At 37.4% G+C, this 26,494-nt stretch overlaps 1 protein-coding gene across 1 annotated transcript in view; it reads right to left on the bottom strand.

The window, feature by feature from the left end:
- LOC131071897 (uncharacterized) overlaps nucleotides 1-26,147 on the bottom strand; it is a 31,908-nt gene extending 5,761 nt beyond the window's left edge. The window contains exon 1 of the mRNA XM_058007866.2: nucleotides 25,971-26,147. Within this exon, the coding sequence (XP_057863849.1) occupies nucleotides 25,971-26,081 (111 nt within the window). The 5' untranslated portion in view covers nucleotides 26,082-26,147. The remainder of the gene's footprint in view (nucleotides 1-25,970) is intronic.
- Nucleotides 26,148-26,494: the final 347 nt, after the last annotated feature.

Raw genomic sequence — 26,494 nt, 5'->3', positions numbered from 1 at the left:
TTTGACAAATCTGATTGGAAAGCCTTTTATGCAAGAGAACTTGAAGAAAATAGGAAAGAAAATGAAGAACTTGAAGCACTATTTGCAAGGAAAATGCCTAAAGGTCCAGTTGGAGGTAAGTATGAAGGTAAAGCACCCTTTAAATGTTTTAACTGCAATAAGATTGGTCATATGGCTTCAAGATGCCCTGATAGACATGCTAGACTAAGAGAAGAAGCTAGAAGAACATACAAGCCTAACCCTGAATATCAGAGATACAGATTTAAGAAGAATAAAGACAAATCTTGTTACATTGTTGATGAAGGTGTGACTGATGATTCTAATGAGGATCCAGCAAACAATGGATGGGTTTTTGTTGCTATAACAAAAGATCAACCGGCACCTACTGCTCAACCGGTAGTACAGGCCCTAGCAGCTAAAGTTGAAGTAAAGGATGAATGGATCATTGATTCAGGATGCTCACATCATATGACAGGAGACAAAGGTAAATTCTTGAACTTTCAAGAATACAATGGAGGCTTAGTGAGATTTGGAGATGATAAAGCTTGTTCAATCAAAAGTAAGGGTACAATATCTCTTGATGGTAAGCATAACACTGACAATGTCTACTATGTTGAAGGATTAAAGCATAATCTTTTGAGTGTTGGTCAATTAGTTGAGAAAGGATTTCAGTTACAATTTAAAAATGGAAAATGCAAAATCATGAATAGAACTGGTTTGGAAATTGCAACCGGTAATCAAACTGGAGGTAATATCTTTCATTTCAATAACAATGAAAAGACATGCTTAATTGCACATATAGATGAAAGTTGGTTATGGCATAAGAGACTTTGTCATGTAAACTTTGATTGCATGGTAAAGATCAGTACTACTAAGGCAGTTAGAGATTTACCTAAAATTGTCAAACCTCAGAATACAGTATGTAAGGAATGTCAATTTGAAAAACAAGTTAAAGCTAGTTTCAAAAGTATTCCAAAAAAATCAAATAATGTTCTTGATTTGATTCACACTGATTTATTTGGTCCAGCTAGAACTAAAAGCTTACAAGGTGATAGATATTTCATGCTAATTATTGATGATTATTCTAGAATGTGTTGCGTTACTTTTCTCAGAGAAAAATCAGAAGCACTTGGAAAGTTCAAACTGTTCAAAACAATGGTAGAAAATGAAACCGGTAAGAAAATCAAATGTTTAAGATCAGATCAAGGAGGTGAATTTACAACTAAGGAATTTAATACATTCTGTGAAGTGAATGGAATCAGAAGACAGTTATCAGCACCTCGGACACCACAACAAAATGGAGTTGTTGAAAGAAAAAACAGAACTATCTTGGATGCAGCAAGAAGTATGTTATCAGAAGCAAACCTACCACATGTATATTGGAGAAAAGCAGTCAGTACAGCGGTCTATACATTTAACAAAGTTCACATCAAAGGTGAAACCGGTAAGACCCCTTATGAACTATGGTTTGGTAATACTCCCACTCTTAAGTATTTCAGAATTTTTGGAAGTAAATGTTATATCAGAAGAGATGAGTATATTGGCAAATTTGATCCTAGAAGTGATGAAGGAATATTTCATGATATTCATCTAAGAGCAAAGCATATAGATGTTTTAACAAGAGATTGCAGAAAATTGTTGAGAGTACAAATGTAAAGATTGATGAACAATTCAGAGGAACTTCAAGGTATATAGACTCTGAACCGGCAACAGAAATTTTGACAAATGAACCTACATTGAATCCACCGGTACCGAATGAAGATCCAGTTACCCCGGTATCATCTGAGGATTCCACAGTAATTGAAGAGCAACAGCAAACCAAGACACCCCGATATGTAAGACTGAATCATTCTGAAGATCAGATAATTGGAAACAAGTTTAAAGGAGTTATGACAAGAGGAAGATTGGCAAATGAAGAAGCATGTCTTATTTCTCAAATTGAACCATCATCTGTTAATGAGGCATGTGAAGATAAATTTTGGATTAAAGCTATGAAAGAAGAATTAAAATAGATTGAGAAAAACAACACTTGGACATTAGTTCCCCGGCCTAAAGATAAAAATGTAATTGGAACCAAATGGGTATTTAGAAACAAACTTAATGAAGATGGTAAGGTTGTCAGAAATAAAGCAAGACTAGTGTGTAAGGGATAGTCTCAGAAGGAAGGAGTTGATTACAATGAAACCTTTGCACCGGTAGCTAGAATTGAGGCAGTCGGATTACTTTTGGCTTTTGCAACACACAAGAACTACAAAGTTTATCAAATGGATATTAAATGTGCATTTTTTAATGGAGATCTTGAAGAGGAAGTATACATTGAACAACCTGATGGATTTTCTTTGACAGGTGACAACGACATGGTTTGCAGGTTAAGCAAAGCTCTGTATGGACTAAAACAAGCTCCAAGAGCTTGGTATGCAAGATTGGATAAGTATCTTTTAAATATTGGTTTTACTAAAGGAAATGCAGACAGCGATTTATATTATCAAGTAACTAATGATGACATCTTGATTATAGAAGTATTTGTTGATGATATAATCTTTGGAGGAGAAGATGGATTATGTAAGGAATTTTCTATTAAAATGCAGCAAGAATTTGAAATGTCTATGATTGGAGAAATAAAATTATTTTTAGGATTGCAGATTTCACAGACTGATAAAGGTATATTCTTGAGTCAATCCAAATACTTAAAAGAGTTACTAAAGAAATTTGGGATGGAAAACTCTAAACCGGTAAGCACACCTATGACAACAAATGACAAATTATCAATCCAACTAGATACAAATCTATGATAGGAGGTTTACTGTATTCGACACAAACCAGACCTGATATTATGAATGCAGTATGTATTGTTTCAAGATTTCAAAGTAATCCTAGAGAAAATCATGAAACAGTAGTAAAAAGGATTTTCCAGTACTTACAAGGCACTATAAATCTTGGATTATGGTATCCTAGAGATGAAAACTTTGAATTATGTGCATACACAGATGCAAATTGGGTAGGAGATGTGGATGATAGAAAAAGCACCACCGGTGGAGCATTCTTTCTTGGAAACAGACTAGTTTCTTGGTTGAGTACGAAACAAAGTTGTACAGCTTTATCAACAGCAGAATCAGAATATGTTGCAGCAGCAACTAACTGTACACAGGTACTATGGCTTAAGCAAATGTTGAAAGACATAAAGGTAAAATGCAAGGAACCTATTACTATCTATTGTGATAACACTGCAGCAGTTAATATATCTAAGAATCCGGTATTACATTCTAAAACCAAACATGTTTCTATCAAACTAAATTTTCTAAGGGAAAAAGTTGAAGCAAAGGAGATAAAACTAGTTTATGTGAATACTAAAGAGCAGATTGCAGATATTTTCACTAAACCTTTGCCTAAGGAAACTTTTGAATATCTGAGAGATCAGCTTGGAGTCATACCACCACCGGTAGAGACTTAGACAGTTGATGATTGTCATCAACCGGCAGAATTAACAGAGAAATCTTTTATTCCGGTCTTTGATGGGAAGCTACTTCTCAGGGGGAGTAGTTGGTATACTGAATTGATTGGTATTTTGTATATGAACTTGGTTTTATTGTAACTTTGGCATTTGATGTCAAAGGGGGAGAGATATATATGGAAAAACACATTATCTTTTGGGGAGAGATTGATATGGAAAAACTTTGAGAAACACAAGGAAAACACATGTTGCTCCCAGAGGGAGAGATTGTTGTTTAGGAGAGATATTACTCTCTGTATCTGTATTTTGATTTCTGGTTATAATCTTTTTGGAGACTGTTGCTTTTTGGTACTTGGCATTTCTGTTTTGGCACTTTGATGGTTTTTCCATCTTGTGTTGCCATCAATGCCAAAAGGGGAGATTGTTGGTATTTTGGTATGGTTTTGTCATTGATGTCAACACCTACTAAACTCTGGTACTTTGGAGAATCAGCAACATTCACCGGCAAGCAACTATTGCACGGATACTGGGATCTGGTACACCGGCAAGATATAATGATCACCGACACTTGGAATGGCATGGAAGACACATGGTTATGTCGAAGACATCGTTTGGACATCTTGTCCTAGAGTTTTGTACATTGGTATATTCATAGTTGCATATTTGTTGTTACCGGCAAATAGGTCTAGGGTTACACCGGCAAGTTTATCTTTTCCAGATCAACATGGCACGCTATGGAGATGAATAATTATTGTTGTAAATGCATTAAGCCGACATGTTCAATCGGTTATTGCATCAGATATTATATTGTTTGTAAAATGTTTTTATTGTAATATCTTGTAGCCGACCTACTAAAATTGGTCTTAGGTTATGGTATAAATGTAAGATCTTATTTGTAAGATCAAATGTGGAATGCAAAAAAGGATTGTGTGAAGGTATATGCGAGATTAAGCAGAGCTATACACGCAGACATCATTTGAAGATTGAAAGAGGGTTTTTGTGAAAACATATCAGCATTACACCGATACTAAATCCAACATATGAAGATGCTATTTTGTGCAGTACATTCTTATTGGATTTAACCATCCAACTGTAGTCAGTGTGACTCCCATTTTGTGATTGAGCAGTGAGTTCTAGGCTGTTGGCCTTTCTGCATGTGCAGACCCCATTTATGTACACTTACTATCTGCAGTAGTATCATTTGATTGTGGGTAAGGTTTTCCACCGTGGTTTTTCCCTTACAGGGTTTCCACATACAAATATTGGTGTTATGTGTTGTGGATAACTTTGTGTTTATGTTTTATGCACTAATCCTTACCGGTATAGCAATTAACTGTTATAACTGTCTACCGGCATACTTAACTGGTTTACCGGTATTAAGCATTAAGTTGGTTAAGTTGTTTTTGGTTTAAATTTATTTGACAACTGATTCACTCCCCCTCCACCCCCCCTCTCAATTGTCTCCGAGACCTAACAAGCTTGGTTGTAGAAATTAAACACATATTTCTCCTTATATCCAATGTTTGAAGAAGAGGTTATCAAATTTGCCACCTTGCATCTTGAAGGACTAGCTCATGAATGGTCGTATCATGGTATGGTAACCCAAGGGCATGATTCAATCACCACCTTAGAAAACTTCAGCCAAAGATTGACAGAGAGGTTTGATAGAAGGGATCCAAAATTTCATTTCAAGAAGTTAGCACAACTGAAGCAAGAGGGTAGGTAGAAGACTATGTAGAAGAATTTCAGAGGCTTGCAGTGATGATTCAAGATGTGACGAGAAAAAGACTCAGTCCTTTTTGTAGAGGGCCTAGTTGAACTCCTCAAAGGTTTAGTAAAGGCATTTGATCCAAGTTCATTGCATGGAGCCATCAAGAGAGCTCTAAATTTGGAGGAGTCAATGACTAAGGACAGATTCTATCCAAGAAAGTACCTCCTATTTTGCCAAAGAGACCTTTTCAAAAGAGCACATCACCTCCCAAGGTATCATCTCCTAAGCCAACTTGGACAGAGATGTCCAAGAATGAACCTCGAAAAAAAAAAAAAAAAAGTTATGTTTCACATGCAGAGATCCATGGCAACCAAGACATAGGTGTTTGGGAAAAGGACATATTGATAACATACAGGTAGTTTCAATGAAAATACAAAGAATGATGAGCCTAAGCCCCAAAAAGTTGTAGAAGAGATTGAGCATGAGCGCCAACAAGGAGAGCATTCAGAAGGTACACTTGTAGCATTATTAGTGGCACCTAAATATAATGATTTATGTGTTAGAGGAGTCTTGTGTGGACAAAAGGTGACGATTCTTATTGATAGCAGGACTACTCACAATTACATTGATGAAGGGCTAGTGGCTAAAATGGGATTGAAGACAGAAAACTTTGAAGGATTTAATGTTACAATTGCAAGCAGGACAATTCTTCCTTGTAATAAAAAGATTCTGCAAATGGAGTTGACTATGGGGGAGTATAAGACGCAAGATGATTTCTATGTTATCAACATGGGAGATACAGAGTTGTCCTTGTGCAATGGTTGAACTCACTTGACAAATATGAACAGAGTTATTGGACTATGGAATTAGCATTCCAATCTAACAAGAAGAAAGTAGTTCTACATGGCCTTTCTAATGGTGGACCCGTGATGGTTTCAACTAAGAGGATGGAGCAAGTTTTTCGTAAAGATCAAGTAGTGTGGGCAGCTGAATGTTTAATTATAGACACATGTCCCTCAAAGGATGGGAGATTCCAAGATCCTCCAATGTGGATATTCAGTCCATTTTGAACAAGCATAGCAAGGTTCTCGACGACATTTCTCCTCGATTACCACCCGATAGAGGGTTTCAGCATGTGATTGAGCTTGAAGAGGAAGCAAAAACAGTCAACACAACTCCATACTGCCATCCTAGGAAATACAAGGAGGCGATTGAGAAGACAATCAAGGATCTATTGGATATGGGGCATATAAGGCCTAGTTCCAGCCCGTTTGCTTCATCTGTGGTTTTGGTTAAGAAGATGAATGGGACTATGAGGATGTAAAACAACTTTTATGTGTCATTATGGGCATTATGAGTTCTTGGTAATTCCATTTGGATTATCTAATGTACCCACCACCAACCTGTCATGCATGAATCAGGTATTCATTCTTCAGTTGAGGAAATTTGTACTAGTTTTCTTTCATGACATTTTGATTTACAATAAGACATGGGAGAATCATTTGAAACATTTAGATGAAGTGTTTAGCATACTTCAGCAGCATTCTTTTTATGCCAAGGTCTCCAAATGTGAGTTTGGGATGACTGCAATCTTATATTTGGGGTTCAAGATTAGTCCCCAAGGGGATAGTGTGGATGAGAAGAAGATCAAGGCAATCCAGGATTGGCCTAGACCAAGGAATTTGACACACTTGAGAGGATTTGTTGTACTTTGCAACTATTATAGAAGATTTGTTAAAGGATTCTCACAATTTGCAGCCCCTTTGACAAATTTGACGAATAATGAGGCATTCTCTTGGATCCCAGCAAGCTTTTGATAAACTCAAGGAGGTAATAAGTTCATATACTGTTTTGGCAATTCCAAATTTCTCACTACCTATAGTTTTAAAATGTGATGTTTTAGGAGAAGGCATTGGGGCTATCTTGATGCAAAATAAACATCCCACAGCATACGAGAGTAAGCTCAAGGAGACGAAGCAGAATTTCTCTATCTATGACAGAGATGTTGGCTATTGTGCATGCTCTAGCCAAATTTCGACAATACTTGGTTTGTGGGAGGTTTGTGGTCAAAACAAATCATAACTATTTGAAACTCTTCCTTGGTCAAAGGGATTTGAATGATAGGCAGCAGATATGGGTAAGCAAACTTCAAGCCTATGATTTTGACATTGAATATGTGAAAGGGAATAATAATGTGGTGGTTGATGCACTCCCTAAGCCTTATTTCTGTTCTATAACTAATATATCTGCTGATTGGAAGGCTACTGTAATGGCTTGGTTTACTAAGAATCCAATTGCTAATGATGTTGTGGAAAGGAAATTGTAAGATGATAAGTTTGAGGTGGTTGATGAGCTCATCCTTTACAAAGATTGAGTGTATCTCATACCTGAATCCAAAATGAAGGAGAAGATTTTGAGTGCATGTCATGACACACCACTTGTTGGTCATTTGGGCTTCTAAAATACATACAAGTAGGAAAGAGAACGTTTTTCATGGAAAGGGCATAAGAATGATGTGTTACAGAATGTTAGAGAATGTATGGAATGCCAACAAAACAAAATAGAGCATGTTTTTCCAAATGATTTATTACAGCCCCTACCCACTCCAAATCAGAAATGGGAGAGCATATCCATGGATTTCATTACAAGATTGCCAAAAGTGCAAGGTAAGGATTGTTAAAGTTTTACCAACACAGAAATCTGAAACAAGATAAACAGAATTTATCATGGGAAAACCCTCCACTTGAGGGTGAAAAACCCAGCCCACTCAAAAATGAACTTTATTATATCTCTGAAAATGAATACAACTGTTGATAGTTTCAGATTACTATCAATCACAATAAGATAAGTTTGATTCTCTACAAATCAATCATGACAATGAAGTCAAATGATACATCAAATATACATTCTATAAACCTTCATAAGTCTGAAAACTCTGAACACAGAAAACATAAAATATTACTGATCTGACAAACTCCATACACATTATTCTCAACTTGCTACGAGACAAAATTGGAAGCCCGCAATATGACTATCAGTCTACCATAGAAGAAGTAGACCATGAAAATAGAAGAGTGATATACATAAAGAATCGCAAGACAAATGAAGAGGCTCCACGATGGAAGGGGAAGAGTCACCAACAGCCACACAAGTGAAGAGACTCCACGATGGAAGGGGAAGAGTCACCGACAGCCACACAAGTATTCCACCGACATCCACATAGACATCTCACCGACAGCAGTCAAAGCGATGCAAGAAAGAAAACAGTAACTGCAGCCACAAAATAAATAAGAGACGTTGGAGAGGAGAATAGATTTTAGATCTCTATCGCAGCTATAACTTCAACACTCCCTCTTAGCAAGAGAGAGATCTTCATTTCATCATCTCATGACAGGTACATACAGCTGCAATCAAAGAAAGTCAACAGAGTCTCATCACAAATTTTATTCAATAAAGTTGTTATCTCAACATAACAATATTCACCATAGCTACTCCTAGAGGGTGAATGAAAACAGAAATAAAAATTATAAAGTCGTACACATGACTTCCGCCATAGCTACTCCCAGAGTGCGGATCAAGGGATTTCACCTCGAACTTCTCTCGCAAAGAAGAACTCATTAACAAGGGATTGCACCTCGAACTTCTCCCTCACAGAGAAGAACTCATTAGCAAGAGATTGCACCTCGAACTTCTCCCTCACAGAGAAGAACTCATTAACAAGGGCTTTCACCTCAAATTTCTCCATCACAGAGAAAAATGCTTTAACCAAATCTTCATGACGACGTAGCTCCCTCTGAAGCTGAAATGTTAGGCTCCCTCTGAAGCTGAAATGTCAAGCTCCCTCTAAAGCTGAAATGTCATGCTTCCTCTGAAGCTAAAATCAATCTTCTGACCTCCTTGTCCAAGGTTACTTTTGACGATATGTCAGACTCCCTCTAAATGTTGATTCTTCCTCTGCGAAGAAATGCAAGCAATCTTCCTTCCTTGAATGCAATCTCCGATTCGTCCTTTTAATTTTGCTTAGCAATGGAATTTCCATTCACTTGGATTGATCACACCGAAGCACCTAGTGATGATTTGATGGTTGTGTGGCCTTTGGCCCTCGCCATCACTCATCATCTGTCCACAATATATGCCCCGTGCATAGTTTAAGCATCATCTGAAGAACTGTCTTTAATACCACCCACAGCAAAGTGATGGACCAACCACAAAAATGTGACAAAAATCCACCTGTAGCAAGGTGTGCCAAAATGGTAAACTGCAGTGCCCATCCTAGGACAAAAGCACAAGATCTACCTTCAAGCGATTAGGCTCTATAGGAGGAACCCGCTCTGATACCATGTTAGTGCTTGAACCAGAATATAGAAAAACAGAAGATAGAGAATGAAACACAAATGAACAAGCCCTTATCCTGGGAAAACCCTCCACTTGAGGGTGAAAAACCCAACCCACTCAAAAATGAACTTTATTATATCTCTGAAAATGAATACAACTGTTGATAGTTTCAGATTACTATCAATCACAATAAGATAAGATAAGTTTGATTCTCTACAAATCAATCATGACAATGAAGTCAAATGATACATCAAATATACATTCTATAAACCTCTAAACACAGAAAACATAAAATATTACTGATCTGACAGACTCTGTACACATTATTCTCAACTTGCTACGAGACAAAATTGGAAGCCCGCAATATGACTATCAATCTGCCGTAGAAGTAGACCACGAAAAATAGAAGAGCGATATACATAAAGAATTGCAAGACAAGTGAAGAGGCTCCAAAATGGAAGGGGAAGAGTCACCAACAGCCACACAAGTGAAGAGGCTCCACGATGGAAGGGGAAGAGTCACCGACAGCCACACAAGTATTCCACCGACATCCACATAGACATCTCACCGACAGCAGTCAAAGCGATGCAAGAAAGAAAACAGTAACTGAAGCCACAAAATAAATAAGAGACATTGGAGAGGAGAATAGATATCATTTTAGATCTCTATCACAGCTATAACTTCAACATATATGTGGTTGTTGATAGGCTTACTAAATATGCTCACTTTTGTGCAATTTCTTCAAAATATAAAACCCCACAAGTAACAGATTTGCTTTTTAAAGAGATTTTCAGACATCATGGTTTGACAAAGAACATTGTAAGTGACAGGAACAGCAGGTTTCTCAACTTGTTTTGGCAAGAACTCTTTCAATTGACAGGTACAGAGTTGACAACAAGCACTAGTTATCATCCCCAAGCTGATAAACAAACCGAAATCGTGAACAAATGGATAGAAAGTTACCTAAGGAACTACATTACAGGACAGCAAACAGCTTGGATCAAGTGGTTGCACATGGGAGAATATTGCTACAACACATCACATGTCAACTAGTATGGCTCCCTTTAAGGCACTTTATGGTTACGATGCTAATTCATTTGTGTACTTGATTCTTACAGATAGAAGAGTTCCAAGAGCCATAAATGTGGTACAACAAAATATAGACACTTGAAAACTCTCAAAGAAAACTTGCAGCAAGCCCAAAACCAACAAAAGATATGTGCTGATAGGCACCAATAGAGAGGGTTTTTGCGGTTGGGGACATGGAGTTCTTGAGGTTGCAGCCCTATAGACAATCTCCCATCAAAGGAAGTGGAGCTGAGAAGCTGAAGCCATGATTCTATGGACCTTACAACGTATTGAGGAATGAGGAATATTGGTGAGGTAGCATATGAGCTGTAACTTCCAGCTAACAGCAAAATTCATAATATTTTCCATTTCTCGTGTCTCAAGAAAGCTCTTGGACAGCAGATCATCTCTTCACAAAAGCTGCTGCCACTTGATGATGAGGGAAATTTGATTCTTGAACCTACGACTATCTTAGATGTGAGGGAAAAAAGGCTGAGAAACAATGTAACAACCAAAAATTCTCGAAAGGAAAAATTTATTAACTTTTACTAATTCTAAAGAAAAGAAATTCAAATTCAATCATGTTCAGCTGAAATTAAAACAATTAATAACTAACTTTAACTTCAACTAACTAACTATTTCAGCAGAAAGGAAAATAACTAACATTTAATCAACTTTATTCTTTTAAGAAAAGAAAGAGGAGGGTTAAGAGTTTACAGACGAACTTTCCGAAGAACAGATGCTTAACTCATTACAACTGGGAGAGGGAGAGCATCATCAAGGGCTTTTCCGCACCAACCACGGACATAAATCCCCCGTGCTACTTCCTAGTGGAAGGGCCCGACCCTTCATGAGAGTAGCAAATAGAGGATAGAACAATTGCCACTGAGCCTTTGAACCTAGTGTTTAGAATCTACACTGACTAACCGGTCATACACTATAGGTACCCCCTAACTAGCATGACATTCTGGCTAGTGGTGTATCCAACTCTTGCAAACTGACAAACGCATGCTAACTGTAGCGCCACTTTGGCCAAGGTTTCATAATAAGCACATAGGAGTGCAGTCAATGTCCACCACCCTTACACAGCATAAGGAATGAAAGAGTCGCGTACTTGCAACTTACCCTTGGGTCCAACTGACCATTGGTAATCTTTAAAAAAAAAATTGAAAGGTGGAGAGTGGTATAACCCAACCATGGAAAACCAACATAAGATCTAACTTCTTAGGGTGTTGAGTTAACATACTAGAGCCCGATTCTGACAAATATATCAAGTTGTTCAAGGTTACTTATTCCAGAACTAAGTTTGGGCTTCCATTCACAAACAACAACATTGAAATAATAGGACAGAGCTACCATTGGAATCGGTCCGCCTTATTCAAATATCAACACTGATATAACAAAACAGAACTAATAATGGTAATCAGGCTACCAGGTACCTTAATCAAATACCAAACTCCGATATAACAGAACAGAACCAACATTGGTGATCAAATTCCCATTATCAAATATTGACCGAGATATAACAACTTTAGATACTTCACGGCTCAAATTAATGAGCATGTAGGTCACTTAACAACGATACCATTTATTGGTATGTTGTTTAAGATCCCTGGCGATTACAATATACTATTCGATGCTACATATCATTATCATGCAAATCGGAAATAGCAAACAAGCTCAAGTTCTCTTTCAACATAACGCCTAGTTCATGCGTTCATAATCATACAAACTGTGATGTGTTCACTGAACATAGGCATAAAGAACTAGCTTCAGATAATCAAGTAAAACAAAGACAAAGGAATATTTTTCTTGCCTGAGAATTAATAGAGAATTCCAATACTTATGTCGAGCACGTAGCAATCGGCTTGGATACTGATCAATGCAACAAAACTTCCAAACTATATTCCACACACATAGCGACTCAATATTGCCACCCCCAAAACCTCTTTCTCCCAACAAGCACAAAAATAGAAAAGTTTATGAATTGCAGAACAACATCAATGATGTCTCATACTAGCAAGATTGGAACCTCCCAACTTTGGTTCGAACAAACATAAATAATAATGTTGTGCTAATGCCCAGCAAGCTCGGTGATCAAGCACTAACACCAAGACATAACATCCACCACAAGGTGGTGGCCACCTCGACTCTCTTGTCGGTGGTCTCCGAAATAAAAAGCTAAACAATAATGCGATACTTCGCATACTATCACATAGCAAATAACATAAATGGATATATTCATATCCATACACGTACATTATTCTCGTACGTGTGTGGGTATGAATATGTTCCATAAACACATAACAAGCAATAATGATGCACACAAGAGGCAACGTAGAATTTTTAACTATATTTATACATGTATATATATGTATGTACATGTACATGTATATATACATGTACGCACACACACACACACACACACACACACACATATATATATCGAACATAAAAAAGAGAGACAAATAAACAAGAATACTCAACTTCAAGAAATAGATTCAGACCAAGGATACCTGACTACCCCACAGTACTAGGGTGACAAGATGACTCTAGGTCAACATTAACAATAAGGTGGAATAGACCTCACTCTACCAAGGTTTTGACACTCAGAGTATATGTCCAATTAACCAAACCCAAGACTCATTGGCAATGTTTTTTTCTAATATCTGCGACCCTCTCCTTGATGATACTCTCCCTCCCTCCTGAGGGTGTTGAGGTTCCTGCAAACACTTGGTCACAAGAAAATTCAGTTAGTCACATCTTAACCGTTTTGTCAATTTCATAATATACTGCTAATTACATAACTTCATCAATCATTCTCTTTTAGATAACAACTTCATTCATAGAAGAATAAACAATGTCATTGATTAACCAAAACAAAGCATAATAAGCATTTTCAAAAATTAAGAAAGAGGGATGTAACAAACTGTAAAGCGGAAAAAATCGAACCCTAGTCGTTCTCCCCTCCCCAACTCCAAGGAGAGAGAAAGGAGAGTCACTAGGGTTGATGGTTTTCACTTAGAAGAGACTTTACATTCAAAAGAGGGGTTGAAACCCACAAGATCCAATCCCACGCAATGCAAGATTGGATTCTATATGAGTTTCAAGGGTTGTGACATCAAGGATACCCTCTTTTGTAAAGAATGTAGAAAGATTGATTGAACTAGGAATGCATGTAAAGTAGGAAAGATTCGCTTATAAACAGAGATAGGGATATAGGATGAAGCTGCGGACCTGGAATTAGCAGTAAAATGTCGAGACGGTGCTGTTCTGCAAATTTGAGCGAAAGTTGACGGGACGATGGCGCCCGGCGTGCACACGGTCCTCCGAAAAATCCGCGAAACGAAGGTGGATCTGTTCGTCTCTGCACAAGGATTCCAGATCTTCAATTACAGCCGCGTACCTGCAACCTAAACACAGAAAAGAGAGGACGATTGGGGGGTTAGGGATGAGGGGTTTTCCTTTAGGTCAAACCCCGGTTTTGGAATTAACCAAGAAATGAGAATGCTGTAAATGTAAATGTTTGTAATGTAAACAAGTACTAATACCTTGTTGTAAGAATGTTTGTATTCTTACATGCGAAGGTGTAAATGTTGTTGTATGTTGTATGTTGTATGTGATCTCCTCTTCAATGCTTGAATCCTTGTCTTGAATGCAACACTTAGCCTTGAATGGAGACTTAGAATGATCAATTGCTTGAAGGAATGCTTGAATGCTTGAATGTTTGAATATCGTTTCCGCCTTTTTCCTTTTCCCTCTTTCCAAAATGGGAGAGGAAATGTGGTTTATATACTTGTCAATTAGGGCTGATAGACTGATTTTCCCGACCTTAGGGCGACCAGGAAATGTTATTTTCCAATTTGCAAACATAAAGACCCGAGACCCAAAAGAGACCGGGCCCAAAAATAGGGCCAGGGACCAGGGCGCTGGGCGCCATGGTCCCACCTCCAAGGACAGCAGGGTGCAAGGAGGATCAAGCCAGGGTGCTGAAAAATGCAGTTTTTGATGTCATGAACAAGTTTCGAGGTCTCCATTCAGGTTTCGTGTTGCATCGCCATCGTGAAGACCCAAATGCAGTCAAAATTGCAAGTGTCGCAATTTTAGGACGCTACATTTAGCCCCCACTTTAGCGAGAGTATAAGCGTATGCTCATACTTCCGGTAAAGTAAAAGGAAACAACATTGAAAAACTTTCACCACGTCAAGGAGGCAAGATACACCAAGCCCCCAGTGGACTAAGGATCTTACGACTTCGATTGACAAAGTAAAAGGGAAGATCACGAGAGAGAACCATGACTGTCAGTAGTAAGGTTCCCTCACTATGAGTCATGCAAGAAAGATATCAAAAATTTTCAAGGCAAAGCTAAATTTGTCAAGAAATTTTCAAGTATCTTGAAAAGATATGGACGGGATGTATGCCCCCCTACGTTAAAGCGATCGCACACGCCTCACCGGGGGTGATTGCTTTAAGGTAGTGATACATATAAGAAATGAGAAAGGAAAGGAGCACGTTATCACAAGGATTTAGCCCCCAAGTGTGAAATAAGCCCAAGGATAATAGACACAAAACACAAAGCACAAGGTGACTTCGCTTTCCTCGGGGTCAGTATGCTGTATGATAATTCATGTATATCATATGTATGTATGCATAATTGTTCTTCATTCCCCAATCAAGGAAGGTCACCTAGAAGAAGGGAACACATGTGTCTTTTGAGTCAACATGAGAGAGACCAAAAGAGATCTCAATGCTTTGCATCGTCCTCAAGTAGACAACACTAAGGACAACAAATAGAAGAATGAGAGTAACACATAGAAGAAGTAACAAAAAATCAAAAGAGGAGGAGAGAATCTACTATGCTAATGAACTAGTCTAGCACGTCATCTACCCCCCGATCTTGCTGATCAATATTTCGAGAAGGTAGGAAACACGCTAGAGGAGGAACATCCAACACAGCAGATGGAGCTATCACAAGATCCAAACAAGGGCTATGTTCATATCCCAAGCCACGGTGTTCTTGTCTAGGAGCTAGGATAAGTGCTTTAGAAAATTCGTTAGATAAATGGTTATCAACATCAACAAGTTCATATTCACTATCAGAAGCAATAGAAGTAGCATTTTCATCATGAATAACGCTTTCATCTATATCATCATCAAGATTTATAAAAATAGGGTCTTTAACTCGCACAGGATCAAGACCATCATGCATCTTATGTTTTGGAGATTTTGGAGAAGATGGAATAATGCTTGTTGAAGGTGTTTTTGGAGATTGCAAAGTTTGAGAAGCAGCTGCTTGAGCTCTAAGACGACGCTTTCGTCGGCGTTCACGTGCAGAACGATTCCGTCTAGTCTTAGTAGGAAGTGGAGAAGATTGAGGAGGAGGAATGTTCTCATCCTTATCACTTGGGTGTTTAGGTTGTGGTCTCTTAGGTTGAATAATAGGAGAAGAGGAAGGTCTCTTCTCTCCATAAGAGGAAGGAGGAGGAACTGCTCCATATAATGGAGGAATATTTGGTTTAGGAAGGAGACCAAGCCCATCATGACGAGGAGGTATAGGTCTACTTTTAGGAAGTTTATTAGATATAGGCATACTCACATTCATAGGAATGGGTAGGGAATCTTCTTGAGGAAAGACATTGGTTTTATCTTTCAAAGGAAGAACTTCCTTCTCAAGAACGATAGGAATGTCAAGTTTGGGTGTTCTAGGTTCACTTAGAGATAGGATCATATCTTTTTTCCACTTTTGATAAGATTTAAAAAGATGATCACTTCGCGAAGGAAGAGATTGGAATTGTTTAGGCCAAAAGTAATCAATAGGAACGCTAGAAGTTCTTTCAGTTGGTTTAAAGAGACTATGATTGACAGTAACAACTTCACCATTATGGGGAAATTTCAAACACTTGTGAATAGGAGAAGCAATAGCTTTCATGGAAGATAGCCAAGGATAGCCTAGCTTCACACGAAATTGTTCGGACGATGGAATAATAGAAAAGCTTACATCAAGAGATTTGTTATGGACCTCAATAGGTAATGTAATAGAACCAATTGCAGGAGAAGAAACTGCATCAAATAGTTTCACCACCACATTTGTTTCATCATAGATCACTTGATTCAATTGCAAAGTAAAAAGAAATTCTTCAGTAATGATATTAACCATACAAGAAGGATCAATAAGCACTCCACGACAAGGTGTATTCTTGACTTTTGCAACTATATATAAAGGACCATCAGGTGCCCTGATAGTTTCACTAGAATCAAAGGTGATGGAAGGTTCTTTAGGGATTTTCTGCTGCTCCACAAAGTTAATCACATTAGGAGTCATAGACACCAAATCATCAGGTGAGACAGAGGAATCAGTAGTATCAATCGCATTAGAGGTATGAGAAGGTAATGGATCAGTAAAAATCTGAAGATTTTGGTTAGGAGGAGCTACAGATGTATTGCCTTTATCATTCACACCAGAAACAGAGATAGTATTATTATCAATCAAATCTTGAATTTTACCCTTTAAAGCAAAACATTTTTCAGTATCATGCCCAGGATGACGATGGAATTCACAAAAAGATTTGTTATCAAAATAGGGTGAGTTAATCTTTGCAAGATCTATTTGCCTTATAGGAGGAAGAGTAAGCACATTTTGTTCCAATAACTTATTCATAATACTATGCAATGATTCATTCAAAGGAGTTAACTTTCTTTCTTTCTTGAAAAACTTAGAAATAGGAGGCACACCTGATGCTGCATTCACATTGTTGTTGATGATGTTTTCATTGAATTTAATGGACTCTCTGTTCGGTTTAAACTTCCCAAATGGTTGTTGACTACTATCACCCTTATCACTCGGAGCCATAGGATTTGCTTGTTCCATTTGACTCACAGTTAGTTGATAATTGTGAAGAGTTGCGCACAACTGTTGGAAAGAAGTAAACTCAGAAAACAGAAGTTTTTCTCTAATATCTTTTTGTAAATTAGAAATAAAGATTCTTTGGATATCATTGTCAGGCACTGGAAAAGAAATTTGAGCATACAAATGCTTATATCTACCAATGAAATCAGTCACTTTTTCTTTAACACCTTGTTTGCAATGCATTAAATCAATCAAAGTAACTTTAGGACTTATATTGTTTTGAAATTGTTGAATGAAAGCATTTGCAAGTTGTTCGAAAGAAGAAATAGAATAAGAAGGCAACGAGCAATACCATTGTAGGGCTTTATCTCTTAATGTTCTAGTAAACAGTTTTGCAAGCAATCTTTGGTCATAAGCAAAATCAGTACATATTGTTTGAAAGGTCTTAACATGTGTTAGAGGATCACCCTTACCATTATAAAGCTCCAAATGTGGAATTTCAACATGTTTAGGGGGGATAGCTCGAACAATGTCAAGAGAAAGTGGGCTCGCAACATCAAATGTGGGCACACTAAACTTAGATTGATTCATAGAGGCAATTTGTCGCTGTAAAGAAGAGACAGTTTGTGCAAGATAGTTAATGGTCGCTTCAGTCGAAGAGTTCGTATTAGACGTGTTAGATTGTGATGGAGGTGTTATGTTATTGAAAGAAGGTAGAGAGTAAGGTGGTGGGACACTATGATAGTTAGTCATAGGAGATGATTGGACAGGAGGAACACTACAAGGAGGAATGGAATGATTAAACGAATCGCCCCCTTGCGTCATGTTTATTTGTGGAGATATAATAGGGACACTCATTGAAGGAATGAATGAAGAAGTCGGATTGAATGAAGGAAGAGGGTTGATTGAAGAAGAGGGATTGCCCCCATGACTGGTGATCATAGGTGGAATGTCTTGTATTGAAGTAGTCATTATGTTATATGTAAAAGTAGGTATACTAGCAATAGGAGTTGTCAAAGAAATAGAATGATTAACTTGAGTAGGAGGTTGTGTATAACCTAAGGTTTCGGCACAACTTTTCATCGGCATCACATTCGAATCCATAATGTGTGCAATACCACGCAAAATATCAATTCCATTCTTATCACTTTGAACCATACATTTTAAACCCTCAATTAGTGAAAGAGCTTCGCTATCAGGGTATTCTTGAGACATCCATTGTCGAAAATCATCAAATTGGTTATCCAATTTTGAAAGTTGTTCTACAGAAACCTCATGGAGAGCTTCTTCATCATTAAGAGGATTGGAGGAATTACCCATGTCCTCGTTAAAAAGGCCATTCAAATTAGGCTCCATCTCCTCGGTAATTACACCTTGGAAAGACTTAATTCTAAGGCTTCGTCTAACGAGAATAGTGTAAGTAGGGCTTATTGTCGTAAAACTCATGCACTAAAGAGAGAGAGAAGATTTTGAATTTTAGAGGTAGCAAATTTCAATAAAATCAGCCAATCTCCTAGATTTAAGCTGTTAAATATAATCAGGACAATCTCCCAAAATTTCAGAAAAAATGTCAGGGACCGTGGTGAACGAAGTGCACACGGTCCTCGCAACTTTTTTCGAAATTTTCAGGGATGAAAGTTATGATGATTTTAAAGCTAATCTGAAAAAATTGAGTGATTTTATGATCTGTAGATAGGCCAAATTAAAGTTGCAATCTCAAAATTGAACCCTACCAAGATTGTTGAAAAAATGTAAAATTTGAATTTTGAAAAAGAGGGGGAAACTGAAATTTTGAATTTTATGATTTTAGAGGGAATACTAAAAGCAATGCAAGTTTTGAAATTTAAAAATTGACTCGATTTCATGCAAAATTCAAATTTGAAAGCGGAAATCAAAGTTGTTGCAATTAAACACTTAATTTCAAAAGTCACAAATTGTAAAAATTTGAATAAAGCACTGAAATTTCGAATGAATGCCAACACACTTTTCAGATTTAGGACAGTAAGGAACACAATTTTGATATGAATTTTAATTTCAACAATTTTTTTTAAGTGATTAGAAGCCTCAATCCAAGCAATCACTAGACCAACTTTGACTTTAATTTTGAAGGTGTTAAAATTGATAAAATCAGCCAAAATTCTGGATTTGAGCAGAAAAATACAGTAAGATCTAGCTCCCGAAATTTCGGAAAAAATGTCGGGGACTATGGCGCTCGGGGTGCACACGGTCCTCGCAACTTTTTTCCAAATTTTCAAGGATGAAAGATATTGTGATTTTATTGCGGAATCCAAAGTTACAGCCGATTTGGACGTGTTTTGATCAATGAAATTATCAGTCAAAGGTTGAATCAAGGAGGTTTTAAAAATTAGGGTTTTGACATTTAACCACTTAATTTTCAGAATTAAAGCACAAATATGAATTGACAATTTGCAATAGAAGGGTAGATCTGAAACAAGCATTAACAATTAAACATTTCACAAGTTTAATTACTAAAAAGAAAATTTTAGGGTTTTTATGCAATCAACCTCTAAAATTTGCAAAAGATCAAACATGGAAATGTAATTAAGGAAGCAAATTTTTCAGATCTAACCATGAATAATCAGAATGAGGATGTTCACGTCGGGTTCACCAAAATATAAAGCGGAAAAAATCGAACCCTAGTCGTTCTCCCCTCCCCAACTCCAAGGAGAGAGAAAGGAGAGTCACTAGGGTTGATGGTTTTCACTTAGGAGAGACTTTACATTCAAAAGAGGGTTGAAACCCACAAGATCCAATCCCACGCAATGCAAGATTGGATTCTATATGAGTTTCAAGGGTTGTGACATCAAGGATACCCTCTTTTGTAAAGAATGTAGAAAGATTGATTGAACTAGGAATGCATGTAAAGTAGGAAAGATTCGCTTATAAACAGAGATAGGGATATAGGATGAAGCTGCGGACCTGGAATTAGCAGTAAAATGTCGAGACGGTGCTGTTCTGCAAATTTGAGCGAAAGTTGACGGGACAATGGCGCCCGGCGTGCACACGGTCCTCCGAAAAATCCGCGAAACGAAGGTGGATCTGTTCGTCTCTGCACAAGGATTCCAGATCTTCAATTACAGCCGCGTACCTGCAACCTACACACAGAAAAGAGAGGATGATTGGGGGGTTAGGGATGAGGGGTTTGCCTTTAGGTCAAACCCCGGTTTTGGAATTAACCAAGAAATGAGAATGCTGTAAATGTAAATGTTTGTAATGTAAACAAGTACTGATACCTTGTTGTAAGAATGTTTGTATTCTTACATGCGAAGGTGTAAATGTTGTTGTATGTTGTATGTTGTATGTGATCTCCTCTTCAATGGTTGAATCCTTGTCTTGAATGCAACACTTAGCCTTGAATGGAGACTTAGAATGATCAATTGCTTGAAGGAATGCTTGAATGCTTGAATGCTTGAATGTTCGAATATCGTTTCCGACTTTTTCCTTTTCCCTCTTTCCAAAATGGGAGAGGAAATGTAGTTTATATACTTGTCAATTAGGGCTGATAGACTGATTTTCCCGACCTTAGGCCGACCAGGAAATGTTATTTTCCAATTTGCAAACATAAAGACCCGAGACCCAAAAGAGACCGGGCCCAAAAATAGGGCCAGGGACAGCAGGGTGCAAGGAGGATCAGGCCAGGGTGCTGAAAAATGCAGTTTTTGATGTCATGAACAAGTTTCGGGGTCTCCATTCAGGTTCCGTGTTGCATCGCCATCGTGAAGACCCAAATGCAGTCAAAATTGCAAGTGTCACAATTTTAGGACGCTACACAAACAAGGTCATTCCAGAGCATTTGGTCAAATGGAGAAACCCATGGAGATCTTTGAGCATCCAAACTTAAAATTGCTTGAGGACAAGCAACATCTTGGACGGGATGACTATCATGTCCCCAAATAATCACAGTTGTTTCGCACCCAATAATAAAGTGTTGCTAAACACTATTTATTAATTAATAATTAAATATTGTTATAAAAGTATTAAATAATATTGCTCTCTTTGGGCTGACTTGTTTAGAATGTTTATTTTCCTCTTGAGGCCGACCTGTTTAGCCATCGCCTATTTATGGAGTGAAGGAGTTCATTTGAAGGCATCAAGAATTATTTGAGAATCCACTGTGAGCATGAATTGCTGCTTGGGATGCCAATCTAAAGAGCATTACCAAGGAGTCAGGAGCTACGAAAGAAAGGAAAGGATGCACACTCATCGAGGGAAGATAGCACAGCAGGAGGCTTGCTGGAAGGTTCAATGCCACTTCAACGCACCTAATCACCACATATTGGCCAAGGCAGATCTGACGCCATAAGGAGGCGTGCATTGCGTCAACAGTCAAGGGAGACATTGCTCAGATTTACTCATCGCTGGAGGATCAACGAATCATATCGAATACCCTGTGTCAGACTAATTCATTGCTGGAGACAGTCAGTATGTATAACAGGCAGCATTGCGATTTGAATTCAAAACATTGACTGTTATATGCTCTTATGCTGTCTTTAGCATATATTCGTCCTAAGAAAAGTCTGTATCATTGACTCAATTTGCCATTATTGAATAAATCAAACATCTTTGGCTTGGGACTGTTTCAAATATTATTTGCTGCCTATGGATTATAGTACAGTGTGTGCAAGTTCTAATTAAATTCCGAGTTTAATATTTAGCAACTGTGCACACAAACTTGAATTTTCTGAGTGAAATATTTCACAAGCTCTGTACAAGAATGGAATATATCAAGCTACAACTCGTTGTTAATAAGTATATGATGTTTAAGATGTGAGACAAGACAATCAGTGTATTGCAGAAGATTGTAGTTGGCTATGGCTCTAGAATCCATCTATTCCAGCGTTGAATAGATTGTCTTGCCTTGGGAGCAATGACCCCCATTGAATCAAATTTTGTGCCCAAATGCGGAAACCAATCTTTAATGAACATAAGACTTTTCACTACAGCAGTAATCCTCTTCTGCCTGGATGGAACGATCCAAACCATGTTCATTTTTATTAGCTAGGGAAGATGAGTGAAAAGAAATCATAGTGGACCTACATGTAGCCGTGTTGTGGTTGCTTTTGCCCCCTTCTTCACAAGAATATAGATCCCAACAATGTCTGAATATGTTATCCCTTCTACTACAATAACCGTGTATCATTCTATAAGGCCTAATCATGTTTGTCTAAATCACCTTCTACAACCCCATCTCGCATTAGAATATGATAACCTTTTCCCTTGTTTTGTATGTTGCTTTTGGTCCTGTTCACTTGTGCATGAGCACATTCGATGAAGTGAATGTGATCATGTCCAATACAGATGATTGTTGAGCCATCAAGAGAATTATTGATTTATAATTATATACTAATATAAAACAATTTAACCTGAATGGCTGTTTAATCTAAAAGCAGTTGATTTTTACTGGATAGTGTTGATTTAACTACCTCACTAACCTATTTTATGAGCTAGTTAATTATATGTGGTTTTGATTTTATATTGAATTGAGTATCCGGATGGTGAATTTATGTTCAAGCAAGAATAGTGAGTTTACAGGGGGCTAAATGTGCATTTTAAATCAGCTGTATTTATGGTGTTTAATGATGCATTTAATTGTATAGATTATAGTTTAATTCCAAGCTGATTGATTGTGACTTCTCCTTGATTGAATGGATTAAAAGTGTTGATGGTTCAATAGTGTAATTGCTTATTTTATCACTTCAGCTACAGTCTTTCATGATGAGATTTAACGTGTGCAAGCATTACAGGTCCAGCCAATGGAGAGGGGGAGGATAGTCAAGTCCACTTTTACCCATCTCACTCCACACAGTGGAGCAATAAGATTTGTCATGATTAGCGCATTCACAAATCACCTTGGCTGAAAGCAAACAAGAACACCTGTTTGCTAGCCGTGTGGCGTCATATGTGTGTTCTTGTGTTGGTTATTCTTTATAATTTTAATTTGATTTTAGAGGCAAAGCAAAGTTTTGGGGAGGAGTTTGTTTGGTATAAATGCATACACAAATCATCTTGTAGGGAACTTTTGTTTGGGGTTTAATCACCCATTTATAATAATGTTTAATAGCATGTTATTTGCTAGTTTTAACAGTTTTATTTGAATAGTTTTACCTTGGTTTAGATTGATTCTTTAGGAAATCGTTTAGATTCTTTGGAGGAAAAATGGGACACATTAGGGCTTTCAAGGTTTTTTGTTTTTCTTTAGAGGAAAAAAGAGGAGGAGGGGAAGGAGTTTCGTTGGCTGCCATGGATGGACGGGGAAAATTTTCTGAGTTTGGAGGGGGGCTCTTGGAGACACCATTTTTGGGCAACATTCTTCTGACTATTGAAGGATTTTGTAATGTTTTCTTTTCTACCTTGCTTGGATGCCTTGATGCTGGAATTCCTCTTTTTTGGGGGAACTGTCTGAAAAAAAAAATTGACAAAGGAAAATGTTTCTGAATTTGATTTCTTTTCCCCTAACTCTACACTGAAAAAAGTTCATCAAAAATCAGATTCAGAGACCCAATTTTATACAGCCATAGCTCCCTTCATATTGCTCAAAAGTTTTATCGTGGCCACTGTTTGGAAAACTCTCAAAAAATACTTCCCATTGTCATGCAAAACACCTCAATGTAACACCTGTCATGGGAAACCAACTCTCTACAATATAAGCTGTTTAAAAAGAAATCAGCAAAATTATCCTGTTCTATCCAAAATATTTCTCCCACTTTGCACAAATCATTGCTTTGATACCACTTCACAAGATCCAAACATCCAATAACATAAACGTGCCGAATAATGACAGCAATCTGCAGAAATAGAATAAAGGCCACATAACATTAGAGATGTTTGTGGACCTAGATACCCTAATACTCAATATACTCTAATTTAGAATGCATACCCTTCAGTTAGAGCAAAAACAAACAATACTCCGTAATGAAGAAGTTAAACCACACAATTCTCCAACTTGAGATCTTAACAAATAGAATACTCTCCATATAATTGACACCTCCTTCACAATGACACCCATGATAATTAGGGTAAAGTCATAATCCCAACATAGGATGACTAATTAACCAACATAACTAATTGCATAAGTTACTCATTTGACCCAATAAGCTAACTAAGGAGGATGTGTGACACATTTTAGCTACTCGATCACCCCATAGACAACATAATATCGTTCACAACATACAACACTGTAAGATAGGAAATAATTATAATACAGAATGCACATGTGCACAAACATTCTTAAATAAACTCATGCTAACATGATCTTCTCATCTTTGGTCAACGAAAGCATTGGCAATGGTATCTTGAGGATGACAAAATTACAAATATACGGTACCTATGGGTTATTGGTTGGAAAGCAGTGATTAATAACCAGCATCCATGGTAAAGATGAATGCATCAATGCTTGGATTGTATTTTTATTTGTTGTAGTTTAAAATTGTCTTGACTTTTAATAATGGCATTAGGGTGTTATCATCCCGAGCGAATCGAGATTCTAAGAGGTAAAAGTAGAAACCCTTTCTTGGAAGCGAGAACCAAGAATATTTGAATTTCAAAGACTCCTAACCCTTTAAAGATGGTCATAATGCAGTAACGGTGACCAGATATGCAAATGTACTGCCCAGCAAGCTACAACTGAGTCGAGACCTTTTTGGCCCAATAAGGAGAGTGCCATGAATGCGCTAAAATTGGTCAGGTGCTCTCCCACTGGTGGAAACCTAATATCCGCCTGCATTGAATTCATCTTTAGTTTATCATATGAAAACTCTACTTGCCTCTCTGCCCTTGATCTTGATGTGCCAAAGCTCAACGCCAAAATGCTAACTCGGACTTACTAAGAAGTCCAAATTGAGCACGCCCTTGTAGAGAAATTCTAAATCAATATGCGCTGAGCTCTGGGGTTCAACTGATTGCAATAATTATCACTGCGTGATTACACCTTATAGCAAGAGGCATCACTGCAGCGTTATAACTTCTGAAACCCCAACAATATCACCTCCGTGCATATAGCAAGAGAATTTTCCCTACTTAATTGGGGATTGGCTTAAAGGGTAGTGAGACAAAATGACCTCAAGGATGGAAACCCTTATGGCAGGCTTCTGACAGTAGTCAACTACTGACAAGAGAAGAATCAGCCAATCACCATGCAAACTTAATAATCGACCAGAGCACGTATTGTTTGATGCCTTTGCTTCTAACTATTTGTTAAATAAGACCAATTATATAAAAAAATATATATCTTTACGATAAAACTACATTGGTTCAAAATTTATCGAGTTTAATTAAATGCATTACGCATGAGTGCTCATACCGGAAGAATAGGTTAAAGTTAAAACGCTAACAATTTCAGCGCAGCATCTCTTTCATTCATATCTATTATTTGGCATTTAAAGACTGCAACCGAATTGACTGTGCCTAATAGATTCAAGTATAGGGAGACTATTGTATTGAATATTTGATTTCAGATTCAAGAACAAGAATAAACTGTATACTTGAGGAAAAAAATTAAATGATGAAATATGCGATAATATAAATAAAATATAAGAGACCTTGCGCTGTTTCCAGAGGAGAAATTGTGCATGGGAGATGTTTGTAGTGGGTGTTGCGTCGCGAGTTCCATTCTCATCGGCTCCTTTAGCAACCTCCTGTGGCGCCCCCATTCTTCTGTTTTAATGTTTGAGATTCGAATCTGAATGCGTTTTTCAAGTTTCAGTTCTTATAAAATTTTGAATTAGCCAACTATATGTGTGATATATGATTATTTTCAAATTTTAGATATTTTATTAAATCAAGAAAATTTAATAACATAGGAATAGAATTAGGAAGATCTTAGGATTTGGTCTGTGTGTAGATTTAAGTTTATAATTATTTTTAAAGAATAGTGTCATTATAAAATATTGTTTCATATATTTAAAAAGAAGTGGGGGAGAAGTCATATTCTTGATATCTAGATAGGTCATGAGTTGAAAGTAAGATAGTAGAAAACATAAAATAAGTAGTTAATCAATTAGAGCATGAGTAGGAGGAGGGGAATCCTGATCAGACATATGGCTCATACATTGGTGGGGTCTGA

Source organism: Cryptomeria japonica, chromosome 10 (genome assembly GCF_030272615.1).
Source record: "Cryptomeria japonica chromosome 10, Sugi_1.0, whole genome shotgun sequence".
Classification (NCBI taxonomy): domain Eukaryota; kingdom Viridiplantae; phylum Streptophyta; class Pinopsida; order Cupressales; family Cupressaceae; genus Cryptomeria; species Cryptomeria japonica.
Note: the sequence above shows the minus strand (reverse complement) of the source record. Positions and strands in the feature narration are given on the sequence as shown.